The following is a 15,079-nucleotide window of genomic DNA, read 5'->3' on the forward strand; positions in this document are numbered from 1 at the left end:
AACCTGCCATACATGTTTTTGGAATGTGGGAGCAAACCGGAGTACCCGGAGAAAACCCACACAGGCACGGGGAGGACATGCAAACTCCACACAGGAAGGCCAGAGCCGGAATCGAACCCTGGACCTCTGCACCGTGAGGCCGACGTTTTAACCAGTCGTCCACCTGTCACATACAATACGTGCATTCAAGTATGACACATCATCTGCAAAAGAAAACCATGGCATATATGGCCAGTGACAGCATAAACAGAAGAGTGTAACCAGTGCAGAAGCTGGTGGAGAGCCTCTTCCTGGGTTTTAAAACTGTGACCTCTGCTCCAGCGGAAGACTGTCCAGTAGGCACTTGAGCTGCTCCTCACCTAGCTTGATCTTGTCCTCCAGTTTGCGCTGTTCAATGATGAGAGCAGACTTCATCTTGACAAAATGGCGATAGTCATCCAGATGCTCAGGGTCCAAATGAGTCTCCATGATGGAGGACACCAGACGCTCCCGGCGGTCCAAGTTCTCCTTCAGCTCCTTGGCATCCTCGTGCTGCCGCATTAGCAGTTTGCGCTTCTCAGTCAGGGTGCGCTGATAAGAGAAGAGACATATGTCATGTGCACATTGCAAATTAGAGGAAAACGTGACAGTAACCAGTCATCGAAGGTGTCGCAAAAGGGGAGGTAACCCAGGCTGTAGGCTCGATTTGCTGGTTGAAAGGGGCCCAGAGACACGGCTGACAGTGGTCTGTTTAGCAATACCATAACTAGACACTGCAATGTGTGAGAAATCCCCCTCACCAGTTATTGCTAACAAGTGGCTAGTAGGGAAGCCATACTGCTGATATTGGTCTACACATTTTTGTTTATAATGAAGACCTTCATGGTCCCTTTAGCCTACGGGAGTGTAGAAAACATTATCTGCTGGTATTGTAGTGGAAAGGACTACACATGCTTCATTACTGTACTCTAGGCTCAAAATAACTTTTTCTTTGGAGGAGCAATTTTGCTTATAATGACTTAATTTGAGGAGCAATTTATTGCAGCTCAATCTAACTTGACTGGTGAAATTAATACAACGTAAGGGGGAGGTTGAATGGTGTGCTGCAGCTGACCAACATTTCAGCATTTGAGTAGCATACTGAAAATGTTATAGAATTGTGCAGGGATCAATCAACCAACTGTTTTTTTTTTTTTTTGTACAATCAACAGTTTTGTGGTTAAATTCATTTCGTGCATAGGACAACTGTATTTTATTGTCTAGAAACATTTTCAGTGGGGCAGTTTTAAACCAATTTAAATTTAAAATACCTGACTACATTTAATGTCAGAACATTACTTTGAGATATTGAAATACAGTAAATGTCAGATACTTCAAGACCTTTACCCAAGTGAGATTCTAACACGGTGATTAATCCATCCATCCATTTTCTGATCCGCTTTATACTCACAAGGGTTGCAGGGGGTGTTGGAGCCTATCCCAGCCGTCTTCGGGCAGTAGGCGGGGGACACCCTGAACCGGTTGCCAGCCAATCGCAGGGCACACAGAGACGAACAACCATCCGCGCTCACACTCACACTGAGGGACAACTTTGAGTGTTCAATCAGCCTGCCATGCATGTTTTTGGAATGTGGGAGGAAGCCGGAGTACCCGGAGAAAACCCACGCAGGGACGGGGAGAACATACAAACTCCACACAGGAAGGCCGGAGCTGGGAGTGAACCAACGAGCCCTGCACTGTGAGGTTGACGCGCTAACCACTGGTCCACCGAGCCGCCCACGGTGATTTATACTTTGACAAAATGTTTGGGATATTTTTTCCTGGAAAGATACCTGTATGAGAACTAGGGGACGTTGTACAAGATACTACCTTCTCCTCCGGGGGCGCTCCATCTTCCAGACTGTTGAGAGCGTTCTCCACACGCGCCAGCCGACCCGAAAGTGACAGCAGCAGGCTCACAACTTTGTCCTGGTCACCCACAAACATACGGAACTTGTCCAGTTGGTTGGGCAAGCAAAAGCGCTTCACAGTGGTCTCCACCTCGCTGCCCAAAGCCTCGTTGTCCTCTATGTCCTCCTGCAGGCTTTGTTGTGCCTCCCGTAACACCTCCAACTTCTGGGCAAGGCTTGAGATCAGCTCCTGCTGGAGAGATTCCAGAGAGAATTCACTTCAAGCTAAATTTCTTAAGGCAGTGATTTGTAAACAGAGTGCCGTGAGAGATCATCAGCTGTGCCAAGGAAATATATCCAATTCGACCTAATTGGTCAGAAAATGATTCATTTACTCCAAATAATATCTCCTTTTTTTGTTTGGTGGTGTGCTGAGATTTTTTTTCTAATGTTAAAATGGAATGGCTAAATCAAGGTTGGGGAAACTGCTTTAAGGTCACAAATTGTAAGGATGTAATACCTTTTTACTGGCTAGGTCTTCATCCAGCTCTTCTTCAGAGTCCTGTTCCAGCAATTGTTCCTGCATGTCCTTCATCTTGATGAGGAGCTCAGCTTTTGGAGCCGACGTGTTGTAGTAGCAGGAAGTGGGAACCAGCGAAACTGCTGTTGAGACATTCTCCTCATCCCTCCTAATAGGGTGGACACACACACACACACACACACACACACACACACACACACACACACACACACACACACACACACACACACACACACACACACACACACAGAGAGAGCCCAGATTTTAACCCACAAAATCAGAACTAGAGGGGTGATGTGGAAACCCAGGAGTCACTTCTGTTCCTCAAACGCCAGATTCCTGGATATTTTAAATGTGCCCTGGCTGCAACACACCTGATTTAAATGATCAGGATCGTTCTATATCCAGCTTCTACAGATCTTATTGATTATCTGATCATGAATCAGATGTGTTGCAGCAGGGAGAGATGGAAAACAGGCAGGACAGCAGCCCTCGAGGACAGGATTGAAGACCCCTGTGCTAACCAGTCACCCACCATGTTGAAAATCGGATTGCGAGCTGTACTACAGTATAATAATATATAGAGGAGCTGAGTGAGTTTAAAGTAGAAAGTGTGGATATTTGTGAGGCTACTTTGCCTCATAGCATCATTACTTCCCTACACATGTGCATTTCAGCGACAGAGACGCTCCACACTTTGCTCTTTAGCTACCGCAGGGGTAGGCAACTCTGGTCTTAGAAAGCTGAAGTCCTTCCTGCTTGTTTTAGATGTCTCCCTCTTACAACACACCTGATGATCAAATGATCAGGATTGTTAGGCTTTTACAGAGCTTGCTGAGAAGCTGATCATTTGAAGCAGGTGTGTTGGACGAGGGAAACTTCTAAAACAAGCAGGACTGCGGCTCTCTAGTTGCCTACCCCCGAGCTACCAGTACATATTACATCATGACTATCACCAAGAAAGTCTGTTACGTTCATTCATTTGCAAACCTGCTTGTGGTGGGCAGCCTGGAGCTGCATGAGGTCCTTCTGCGCTGTTGGGACCCCTCCAGGATTTGCTTCTCTTGGAGAAATAGTCCTTCCATAAGGTCCATTGTGGTCTTCCTTCCAGTCTGATCTAAGATCTCCACCAGGGATTTGTCTTTGCCCATGATATCCCTTACCAGCTGCTCTGTCTTGGCATCTTCTTCCCTTGCTAGTTTTGACATAGGAGTGCTGTCCTTGGGTCCGAGCCGTTCTGATTCATTTCCCAGGTCCTGAGTAGGCTGCTGAATGCAGACACTGAATGTTGAGGAGCGCCATGTATCTTTGGTATCCACTGAGATGATGTCTGAGCAAGTCTTCAAGACGGCAGAGGTGTTGCTGCTTTGAGGTGAGAAAGTTGGGACCACCCCAAGAATTTTTTCCCCTGAACTTTTCAAGTCCACCACAGCTTCAGAGGGCTTAGAGTCATTTTCAGACCTGGGAAGAAGCACAAGTCCAAGATTTTCAGAAAGCATGTGCAGTAATTTGGTGCTGTGCAATGAAAACTTTTTTTCTTCAATTAAAGCAACATCAAACCATTCTGGAGCGAGAATACAAGGAGATGATACAGACCTGTAACACTTCAGATAAACCGCTTACCAGAAACGTGAATCCTCCACAACAGACATAACCAGCTGTTTGTCCATCAGCCTCAAAAGTGGAAGATGTGGTGAGGGAGCGTGAAGGTGGTTGGCCGCAGCAAGGGAAGATAATGATGGCTCCTTATTGCTCTCTGCATCTTCTGTGTTGCCTTCAGATTGAAACATCTTGCATCGCCGAGGAGAGCCAGGAGGGGCGGGACTCTTTGTAGTGGTATCCAAACTGGACAGGGATTGAAGCTTCACGGGGTCTGCTCGGACCACTGAGAGTAAATCCTGTGACAAGCAAGTTGTTTCCAAGCCTAAATGGAGCCTAGAAGGTGAGATGGCATTGGCTTGCGGAGGCTGGGCGGTATGCTGGGATCCAAGAATAGGACTCAGGCTACCAGGTTTCGAGCAGACCGCAAAGGTTGGGATGACAGCATCTTGGCTGGGTTGGTGGTCACTGATGTCTGGGACTGGGTCATCATTTCTAATGATTGAATATAAAACAGACATTGAAACATACTGCCCAGACACTTCATGCTATCTGTCCTTTTCATTCGACTGGTAAATCTGGAGAATCTTTTTATTTAATTGTTTGAAGAATGACTGAAATGATCGCATCCATCCATTTTCAACACCGCTTATCCTGAAGAGCATCGCAGGGAGTTGCTGGAGTGTATCCCAGCTGACTTCGGGGGGAAGGTGGATTACACCCCGAACTGGTCACCAGTCAGTCGCAGGGCACATATGGACACTAACAACCATTCACACTCACATTCACACCGTCGCTGAGTGGGAACCGGTCCCATGCCGCCCACGCACAAGTCAGGCGAGTGTACCACTACACCATTAGCGATGAAAAATGACCCCATTTATCAATTCATTTATTTGTTTATAGATGTGAATTCCTTTAAACGCACTTTTTCCCTTGGTTCTCCAGCTCCCTCATGCAGTCCCCCCCCCCCCCAAATGGGATTATTAATTGCTCCTCTTTCTTTACTAAACAGTTACTCTCTAATTTTACCTTGCTCCACCGTTGCTTTGCTTCACTTTAGGATCACTAAACATGGATGGAAGATTCTGTCGAAGAAATTAATGCTTTAGTGATGATCAGCTAAAACAAAACAAAACAAAACAAAACAAAACATGTCTTTAACTGTAAGTGAAAGGGTCCAGTCAAAAAAGAATTAGGCCCAAGAATCAACATTGTTGACTCACCTGAGTACAAAAATCTGCAGAGGGAGAAGATCTGGTTCTTTCGTGGAAGCATGCTGCCTTCTCCTCAGCTTCAGTATCCAAGATGTTCTCTGCCGAGTAATACCTGCCTTGGACCTTGGCCTCAGATGTTCGCTTCTGTTTATTCCACGTGGCTTGGTAATCAGCAAAGGTTCCGAGCTTCTGTTGCTCCTGCAGGATCAGCTCCCCTGACATCCTTCTTTCTTTGGTTTCAACTGTCCTATCTTGACTTGGGTTCAACTCTGTATTGGACGTTGTTACTGGCCTAGCCGGTTTGGAAAACGCTGGCTTGACCCCAGAGAATTTCATTTGGTCAAAATCACCATCTGGGTGCGTTCTGTCCACTCCCACTCTATCTATCTTGTCAGGTTCTGAGAAGGAATGCATACGTTTGGCTAAGGGGAAACGTTTACGTCCTCTAATGCGTCCATTTGAAGTTTTAAGCACCGGTGCCTCTGTTCCAAGTGGTTCTAGATCGCGTCTCTGAAAAGAAGTAGCCTGGAGGACCCTAGCTTGTGCCTCTTTCAGATTGTCTTTGTAGGTGTTTGAGGAGGATATGCGACATGATAAAAGTGGCTCTGCATATTCCCACTGTGCAGGGTCCTCATCATGGACATCACAAGTCAGTGTTGCAGCACTACAGCTTTTTTGCAATTGGGCTCGCTTCTGCTGCACTTCATTCCGTAGTGTAGTGGCATAACGCTCACCACGTCGACGGGCTTCTCCACCATTGGCAACCACAGAGGCACAGAGATTCTGAGATGACCCAATACTTGTGGGTGTAGCTTCTGTTTGAATTCTACTCTCCTGTGCCAGTGAATGAAGCAATGGGGTTTCCAAGGGGGATATTCGGTGGTCTTCTTGTGGTAGCCAGGGGTTGTGGAACCTTGAAAGACTAGCCTTGTAATTGTTACTTCGATGAGCTGGGAAAATTCTTTTCATATTGTTAATGTGTCCTTCACTTCTCTTTGTGGCATCCTGTGGACCACGACAGTGAGAGCGTTCAGAGATTTGGGGATTAAGGAGGGGAACATTTTTCAGAAGACCAATGTGCCCCTTATTTTCTGTGTGGCCCATCTGTTTTCCCTTTTTGATTACTGAAACACACTGTCCGTTATTTTCTCGGCTTGTGGCAGCCACCGAGGCTGAGGAGCACCAGATCAATTTACGACTAGAGGCCTTTACAGGCAGATCCTGTAAACTGCGATAATAACTTCCAACACTCTGAGTCTTGGTGCGAGGAGCGAAGCATGTCTGGGGATAAAAGAGGCTCTCTTCACTGAACTGTTTGTGGTGAGGAGGTCTGTTGGCAAAAGAAGATTGTCTGATATCGGTGCTGGACAATGAGAAGTGTTTGTTTGGCTGTAGTTGGTTGTGTTTACCTGCTCTGCTGGGATGGAAAAAGTCTTTGTCTGACAGTGACGTGATGCTATATCTGGACTTAATATTTGTTTCTGTTTGGAATTTGTTACCTTCATCCAGCCTTTCAACTGACCTGCAGTAAATCTTTGGATTTTTTTCAAATTCCTCAGAGTGTGGCAAAACACAACCGTCCTTGCCCAATGGAAGAGGCGGAGGAGGGGATTTGGATTTTTTCTTTTCCGGTACCTGCCACACTGTACCAATGCTGGGCCTAAATTTGCTTGGCATCCAAGAGGAGTTCTGCTCATCCAACCGTGACCGCTCCTTGCAAGGAGTCTGTTGGTACTCGGGGCGCTCCACTGTAAAGGGCCCTTCATCCTGAAGACCTTTGAAAAAAATGCTTTCTGCACTGGTTCCCTTCCTGCCAAGTGAGCTTGAGTCTAGAACCAGAGGGTTGGATCCAATGGCGAAACAGCTGAATGTGTCTCTTGTGCTCCCTGAACTACTGAGAGGCTCACTGATGCTCGTGTATTTAGTTGTGGAAGCATGATCTGATGAGAAAGGATGAGCAGGACGCTCCAGTTTCTCCATGTTGCTCACGCAGCCGAGTTGGCCAGTTAGCAGCTGCTGCTTATGATGGTCTGTTTGGCACGGTGAATCTTTGAGCCTGATGTGTGAGGTCACATGAACAGGGTTACAGCAACATTCTAAAGAACACCATTATCATCACAATAGCACCATTATAAAGACCGCTATTATCATAACTACAGTAGTCTGTAACAATTACTTTGAGTTTTGAAAAATAAATAAATAAACAAAACAAAAAAGGGTATCATTCTCATGCAAACTTTTCAGGCCCACCTCACTTCCCTTTGCTGCCAGACCAGCTCTGTGGTGGTTTCTTTGCCAAGGGACTCAGACTCCTCCACTGTCAGCTTGGATGAGTGGCAGGAATGAGGCTGTGAGCTCGGATCATTCTTCCTGTCGAACAGAAAGCCAAAAATGCCTTATAAATGCTGTCATAACTGCAGAAAATTGAGGATGCACAATGCAAAGTGTGACTACTGAGCTTAAATTGTGTATCTTTCACTATCTTGCTATACTCGCAGAATAGCATACAAAGATATGGAATACATAGAGGAATGTGAATATTTTACATGACTATAACAATTTCTTCCAGTTCGTTCTGACATACCCTTTGAAGTCATTCTTCCTGGTTGGCATGTTGCAAAAAAACAGAACAAAACAAAACAAAACAAAACCATGACACTTTCTCATTCTTTTGTTAAAGTACCAAAATATCTGTTTGGCAGACTTGACAAGCAAGCATGACACACAGGGAATCAGGTACAAAAACTAGTGAAGCAGAACAATGGAGAACACATCCTCCTGCCCTGAGTGCTACGTGACCACGGGGCGCTAGCTACATCATTGTACCTCATAGAGCTTTGCAAAATCTTGGTGAGAAAGCACCTTGCCACAAGAACCTCGCTTTCTGACGGCATGGTGTGTGGTGACACAACATCAACCATTTTAGACCTGCTAATGGCGAGCCAAGAAAGACACAAAGGGAAAAAGAGAGGATGATTGCAGACCAACACTTCTTATTCTGAAGCAGGTGGATTTATGAGAGCTCACTATAGAGACGAGCACGAAAAAAAAACCTGATATGTCACAATAAAGCTCTGAAGTGGATGCTCAAGAGCTAGTCAGTCACAAACACCATCAAAGCCTTTGTTCAACTTTGAACTGCGAAGTTTACACCGAACTAGCCCACACAAGGATAAAATGAGGCTTGCTGCTCTTGTATTGAAAACACATGCAAGCTGTCAAGATAAACAAATAAAATAAGTTACCTTTGCAGGCATGTGAAGAATCTTCATGAGCAATTTTACAATCGTGCCAATAATTCTGTCCAAATTTCAATGTGGTCATTCAACAGTCCGACCCAAAGGGCTGACACTGCCAAGCTGTGATGGAAGCACATTCTTTCCACTGAGGAATGTAGGGAGGTATTTTCCTTTCCTGCCATGATCTGGCTTCATGTGAAACAGTTGCTAGCTGTCCCGGTGTTAAAGTGATCACGCTAATATGTTGATGACGCAAAGCCAGAAAGTAACATAAAAGTAAGTGTTGGGAAAAACACATTATAATTGATTATAATTGCTAGTGAGGCATGTAAGAGCTCAAGGTGATCAATTTGTTTCACCCCAGGAGGTCTGACACATCAATTAGTGAATAAAGGGGAAGAAAAAAAAAACTCACCCAATAAATGAATAGTTTCTGTGAACTGAAGATGACGGTAAGATGCACATTCATGTCACTTTCCCCGCGGTTTTGCCTCTAAAAAAGTTCCACTTTCACAGCAGTGCAACACGAGCCTGTGACATTGTACAAACAAGTGCACCACACCTTTTGCTGCTTGTAGATCTCGGCAGGGATTATAAAGGGGGATTTGAGAGAAGGGGAGGAGTTATGGTCCAGCCTTGCTGTAATCTAGGATTTGGGAAAGGGGCTCCCCCTCAACCAAAGGCAATAAGACTGTCATGTTGTCACTTTTCATGAACAAGAGTGTATGAAAGCAAGGTCCTAAGCAACTTCACAGGGGCGCACTCTAGAACATATCTATTTTTGTTTTTTTCACCTGATTCTGTGTCCTTGTGGGCAGGTAGGCGCAGCCGAACAGGAATGTTTACCCTGTAGAAATAGCAAACAATTTCACCTTCCATCATTGTGAAAGTCTCCCACCGGGGAAGGAGACTATGAGATCGACACCCTTGAAAACAAAAGGCATGTCACTGCATCATCCCGTCCCATAGCATTGCCTGGCAACTGACATTACAACTTCAGTCACCTGAGCATCTGAGCCCCTCCGATTCAACAGCCTGCTGACAACAGGGCCCAAACACGAAGCCTATGGGCCTAACGGGCCCCACTCATGACTCATCTACAAACACGGCAACACAAAGCAAACTGCCACAGTCATCATGGCTGGGCTTATCTGGGTGCCATTGCCTGCCCTAGGAAATTAAGCATGAGAGTAGGTAGGTCAATAATAAGTCCTTAACACATCTGTCAAACCTGACAATCTTGATTCTGGTCAGTTCTAAGCACAAAGCACCAATCACTCATCCAAAAGTTTCACACGTGTAATCTCGCTGTTATCATCTGGAACTCACACACTGCTCGCCGATCTAATCCCGCTTCTCTTTAAAACCACATGATTTGATCAGAGCAGATGAAAGAAATGCACAACTCATGGAGCGAAACAGGAAGTACCTGTGTGTGGAATCCCAGCATGCCCAGAAAGGTTCAAAGCAGCCACTCTGTGTGAACACAATGAGCTGGGCTGAGATGGCCTCTCCCACTAAGCGGTCCACTCACCTTGGTAACATGGGCCGTACCATACTGCATCCTGCAGCAGGGGAGGATGCTTGGTCATGATGCACACCTGAGGGCAACTCTATAACGTCGTTTTTATTGATTCCAAATCTTCACATTAGCTGCCTCATCATCATGAAGATCATTACATCAAGTCCATTTGTCTCTCTTGGTGAGTAGATCCCGCAATCTGCATTCCCTGCTAACAGTTAAACCCCCAACCCATCCTCAAACAGTGCGGCCCAACTAGCGGCTTTGCATCTCATAATTGGATTCAAACGTCACCACCATAAGCAGCTGCACTTTGAAAGATGGTCTGAGTACAAGCGAATGAAATAAATGACAAACTCCATTGAATTACTATTACAGCAAAAATACTGTTTTCAGGTTTTTCAATGTATTTTATACAGACTATGAAATCTATTTTTTTGGGTTGTGCTGTTTTTTGTACAGTATTTAATTTGTGCATGGCTGTATATCCGCACTAACAGCATACTTTCTTCTAAATGGTCGCTTCAGTTGAGTTTAGCACCTGAAACTTTTTGTAACTTTTTATCAATTCGAAGTCAAATTCCCAGAATTACAAAAGAATTAAAAAAGGTAACACTAAATCCTGATACAAACAGAACTAAAATTAAGCAAAAATAAAAACAAACTTGCAAGATCACCCTAAAACCTTACAAACATTATTTGTGTGCTGCTAAATAAATTAATTGTTTAAATTTAAGCATCTATGAAAGTGCTGTAACCTTTGTCCTTATTAGGGTCACGTGAGCTGTTAATCCATGTGAGCTGTGGCCATGAAGCAGCAGTTTTGCCACTAGGCAGGAGAACGTCAGCTAAATGCTCATTCATCATCCACCCGTGGCAAGAGCAAGAACAACAGCAACACTCACATGACCACCCCACAAGACACACAAAGACATAAACATGGAGACTCCGCACGTAACATTTTGAAGCAAAGAAGCCCTTTGGGTTTAAAATCGAAACATCTTCAACATACATGAGCCTATTTTCCTCCATTCAACCTTTGTGGATTTCCACGACCTGGATGACTGACAATCTTCACCGACATATTGACATCAAAATGTGAATTTTCAGGTCTTAAACTTTGCCTGTCTGACATTTTTGAGGATGTTCTATCTCATCATCCCAGAGCAACATGAGAGATCCAATTAGAAATGGAGTCCTGTAACCCGAGGACGTCTGCGCAGTCTATGCTCTTCTCCTGACACTGTCAGTGGGAAACAGCGTGTAACAATCTGTCTCTTCACCTTGGCTGATGATGGTCACAGACTCAGAGTGAAGCCCCAATAGGCTTTGTCTTACAGCAGCACCAATTGGACCTATTTGTAACACAAAGTTGACCAAGAACAAATTCAATCACTATTGAAGTGCTATTAAGAAACAAACAAACAAGCAAATGAACAGCGGTGAGGGGTAACAAAGCACAGTACAAGCACTTAATTATAGTGTACTTAATCAGTACATTTTCACCTAGCAGTACTTTGCTTATTTTTTCTGTCAGCATTTTACATTTACTGTGCACATTCCAAGTGATATTTGTACATTCTATTCTTTTCTTTGTCAAAGTAGGCTTGTTGCTTTTTTTCAACCTGTGCGGAAGACGTCACTCCCCTTCTTTCGAAACTCAACCCTTTCTTTCCCCTTCAAAGTACGAAAATAGTTTTTCGCTTACGAAAACAATGCTATGGTTGCACTGGGTCAATAAAGGTTGGGAAACATTGGACTACAGGTACAAAGAGGAAAACTCAAACAAGCATGGTTGATAGTATAGTTGCGCCCTCTGATGGTAGTAATTATGTTTTTAAAAACTAATTCGGTTCTTTCACATTAAAATTACCATCCACCCATCCATTTTCAACACCGCTTATCCTGAACAGGGTCGCGGGGAATTGCTCGAGGACAATCCCAGCAGTTTTCGGGCGGAAGCAGACTACACTCTGAATTGGTCGCCAGTCAGTCGGAGGGGTCATATAGAAGCAACGACCAATCACAACCACATGCACATCGTCACCAAGTGGGAATCGATGCCACGCTGCCGACACACAAGTCGGCCGAGTGAACCACGACACCATCAACGACGCTACAAGCTCCAATAACATTTAAAATTCGTGGGGCAAAAAGTTTTTGCAATTCGTGCTCACATTGCAGTCAAGGTTTTCTGGGACATTTATAAAAATCAGGTCAAGTACAGTGGCAATTAGATATACTGTACACACCGCTGAGCAAATGCCATCTTTAGTGAGATTCAACAATGAGACTAAGATAATTAATTTCAAAACTTTTCCCACCATTAAGGTAACAAAAGAGCTATACAACTTAATTGGTGGCAAAAACTTTTTTTCGAGGGGACATAAAACTAAACTACTCAGCTAATGTGTGCACATCCTATTATAACTAAGGAAGTGACGGTGCTCAGGATTAATCTGTGACACTGAAATTTGTGGCCTCAGTTCTAGCTAAAAATAAAAAAGCCCCAAAGCATGCCATGATGTATTTTATCAACCCACAGCCATGCTTCTTACTTGATATTTTGTTCTTTTAGTGATGAGCAGTGTTGTGGTTGCTGCAAAAGTTTTGGGCCAAAAACTTCAACCTTGGTGAAATCAGACATTACCACATTTTCCCCCAAGTGCTCGGGAGACTTCAAATGTGGTTTTGCAAAATGTAACTGGGCCTGGATGTTTTATTTTTTTGTAAGATAAGTCTTGGGATGTTTGGTGTTTGATGAGCATTCCTTAACTTTTTGCTAGCTATCCCAGCATTTTTAGAATGTGTCCCAGCCACAAGCTAATGATTATTTGCTAAAAACAATCAAGTTTATCAGTTTGAATATTAAATATCGTGTCTTTGTAATGTACTGTATTCAATTAAATATAGGTTAAACATGATTTGAAAAACATTGTATTCTGTTTTTTATTTCTGTTTTACACAACATCCAAAATTCATTGGAATTGGGTTTTTAACATGACTTCAAATGTGATTGGTTGATTCTGAACTCAGTTCAGTTATAAGAGGGTGTGGACCCTTATGCAAACCCTTTATTTGTGTTTATTTATATATTGATTGATTTAATTTTGACATCCTCTCTCTAAAACATTTTATGTATGTCTGTATGTACTGTTTGTTATATATACATTGTGTGCATTCATATATATTTCAGAATGCACTTCTGTCTTTTATCATAGCGACTCGTGAAGGGGTATACTTTGTACTTTGTAATATATATATATTTGTTTTCGCTGCAAGTTTGATAAAAAGTTCATTCATGTGTTAAACATGCCGATCTATTTTTCAGATTTTTGTTGTCTTGTGTTGCAAATGTTCAGTTTCCAGCAACAAACAATTCAGGGCACACCTGTAAGAAGACACAACTGGCATCTCTCCTCGACCATCATATGGAAAAATAATAATAATAATAATAATTAATCAAAAGAAACAGCGCTACCTCTTTAAATCTGCTTTGACATTAAACAGCCAATCATCGAGTCCTGAGGGCAGAGACAGCATTTCATATAGCCTCACCCCACCAAGCACAAGTGAGTGTCCAAGATGCTCCTCTTGCTTGGTGTGACTGCCATTCTCTCCGCGGGCTTCTGCAGGGAGCTGAACCGGACCTCCGGGCAGATGGCAGAAGGCATCGAAGCGTGCTCAGCCTGCGAATTTCGGGAACATAGCAAGCAGATGAGGCTCTACAGCATCAAGTCGCAGATCCTCAGTATCCTACGGCTGGAGCAGGCACCCAACATTAGCAGGGACATGATCCAGCAGCTGCTTCCCAAAGCACCGCCTCTTACACAGCTCCTGGACCAGTACGACCCGCGGGTGGAAGATGAGGATCACGCCACCACAGAAACCATCATCACCATGGCAACCAAGTGTAACGAACCAAACTTACCAAACACATTAATTTCACAAACTTTTAATTGAGCATAAACTAAGTGGGATCTGTAAATGCAACCTTTATTCGGGGGGCCTCAATCAAATTTGTATTTGCATTTTCACGCACGTTAACTTCACTGAAGCCTCAAAATTGTCCCTTGGTGTGAGTGTGACTGGTTGTTGTATAAATGCCCTGTAATCGGCTGGCAACTCTCACCGAACAATATTTAGGTTCAATTCTAAGAAAAGAGATGAATGAATAATGTACAAAACATTCTATGTGAAAGAGCAGCGATTCTCACAGTGTGGTTTGTCGGCTCCCTCTAGTAGTACGCAAAAGAATCAGTGAATTTGTGCAAAAAATTAAAGACATTTAAAAGATGAAAGTCAATTCCAATCAAATGCTTAAAATGGTTATTTAGGTGCAAATGTAATTTAACATGGGCGCCCGGTGCTTCAGTGTTTAGCGCGTCGACCTCACAGTGCAGAGGTCGTGGGTTCAATCCCCGCTCCGGCCTCCCTGTGTGGAGTTTGCATGTTCTCCCCCGGCCTGTGTGGATTTTCACCCGGTACTCCGGTTTCCTCCCACATGCCAAAAACATGCATTGCAAGTTGATTGAACACTCTAAATTGTCCATAAGTGTGAGTGAGTGTGTGGATGGTTGTTCGTCTGTGTGCCTTCGATTGGCTGGCAACTGGTTAAGGGTGTCCCCTGCCTACCGCTCAATGACGGCTGGGATAGGCTCCAGCACCCCCCCGCGGCCCTTGTGAGGCTGAAGCAGATCGGAAAATGAATTAATGATTGAATTTTGTGTGCACTTCATTTTAGGTTCACTTCAGTTGTATAGTAATCCCTCGTTTATCGCTGATAATGGGGACCAAAACCACCCGCGATAAACGAAAATCCGCGAAGTAGCGACCAATTGACATACATATAAAAAAATTGCCCCACGTGGGCCTTTGCGCTTGAGCAGAGCGCACTAACACACACACACAGGCCAGCGATCCCTGCAAGCTTGCCGCAGACTGTTTATGATTAGTCAATTAAGGTTGTTTAGACAATTAAGGATGGAGAGACCTGCTTTTGTTCTTATAAGTCTCTCTCTCTCTCTCTCTCTCTCTCTCTCTCTCTCTCTCTCTCTCTCTCTCTCTCTCTCCCCCACCCCCAACCACACACC

At 44.2% G+C, this 15,079-nt stretch overlaps 2 protein-coding genes across 5 annotated transcripts in view; one reads left to right on the forward strand and one right to left on the reverse strand.

The window, feature by feature from the left end:
* Positions 1-108: 108 nt before the first annotated feature.
* On the reverse strand, positions 109-9,573 carry LOC109520176 (protein Shroom2-like). Of its 3 annotated transcripts, none has more exons than XM_019877199.1 (10): positions 9,469-9,573; positions 8,880-9,390; positions 7,476-7,595; positions 5,235-7,281; positions 5,041-5,096; positions 4,033-4,503; positions 3,400-3,870; positions 2,389-2,557; positions 1,849-2,121; positions 109-570 (listed from the first exon to the last, which is right to left on the reverse strand). In XM_019877199.1, exons 2-10 carry the CDS (start codon positions 8,927-8,929, stop codon positions 298-300), a joined length of 3,930 nt encoding a protein of 1,309 aa, XP_019732758.1. In that variant the 5' UTR covers positions 8,930-9,390; positions 9,469-9,573; the 3' UTR covers positions 109-297. The 3 variants fall into 3 exon arrangements, with proteins under 3 accessions (XP_019732758.1, XP_019732757.1, XP_019732756.1); XM_019877198.1 differs by lacking the exons at positions 8,880-9,390; positions 9,469-9,573 and adding exons at positions 7,810-7,827; positions 8,052-8,872 and having other exon boundaries at positions 1,849-2,118; XM_019877197.1 differs by lacking the exons at positions 8,880-9,390; positions 9,469-9,573 and adding exons at positions 7,810-7,827; positions 8,052-8,872.
* A 3,958-nt stretch (positions 9,574-13,531) lies between these two features.
* LOC109520177 (growth/differentiation factor 8-like) overlaps positions 13,532-15,079 on the forward strand; it is a 4,810-nt gene continuing 3,262 nt past the window's right edge. For both annotated transcript variants that reach the window (XM_019877201.1, XM_019877202.1), the window contains exon 1: positions 13,532-13,899. In XM_019877201.1, coding sequence (XP_019732760.1) covers positions 13,572-13,899 — 328 coding nt within the window. In that variant the 5' untranslated portion in view covers positions 13,532-13,571. The remainder of the gene's footprint in view (positions 13,900-15,079) is intronic.

Source organism: Hippocampus comes, unplaced genomic scaffold (genome assembly GCF_001891065.2).
Source record: "Hippocampus comes isolate QL1 unplaced genomic scaffold, H_comes_QL1_v1.1 scaffold167, whole genome shotgun sequence".
Lineage (NCBI taxonomy): Eukaryota > Metazoa > Chordata > Actinopteri > Syngnathiformes > Syngnathidae > Hippocampus > Hippocampus comes.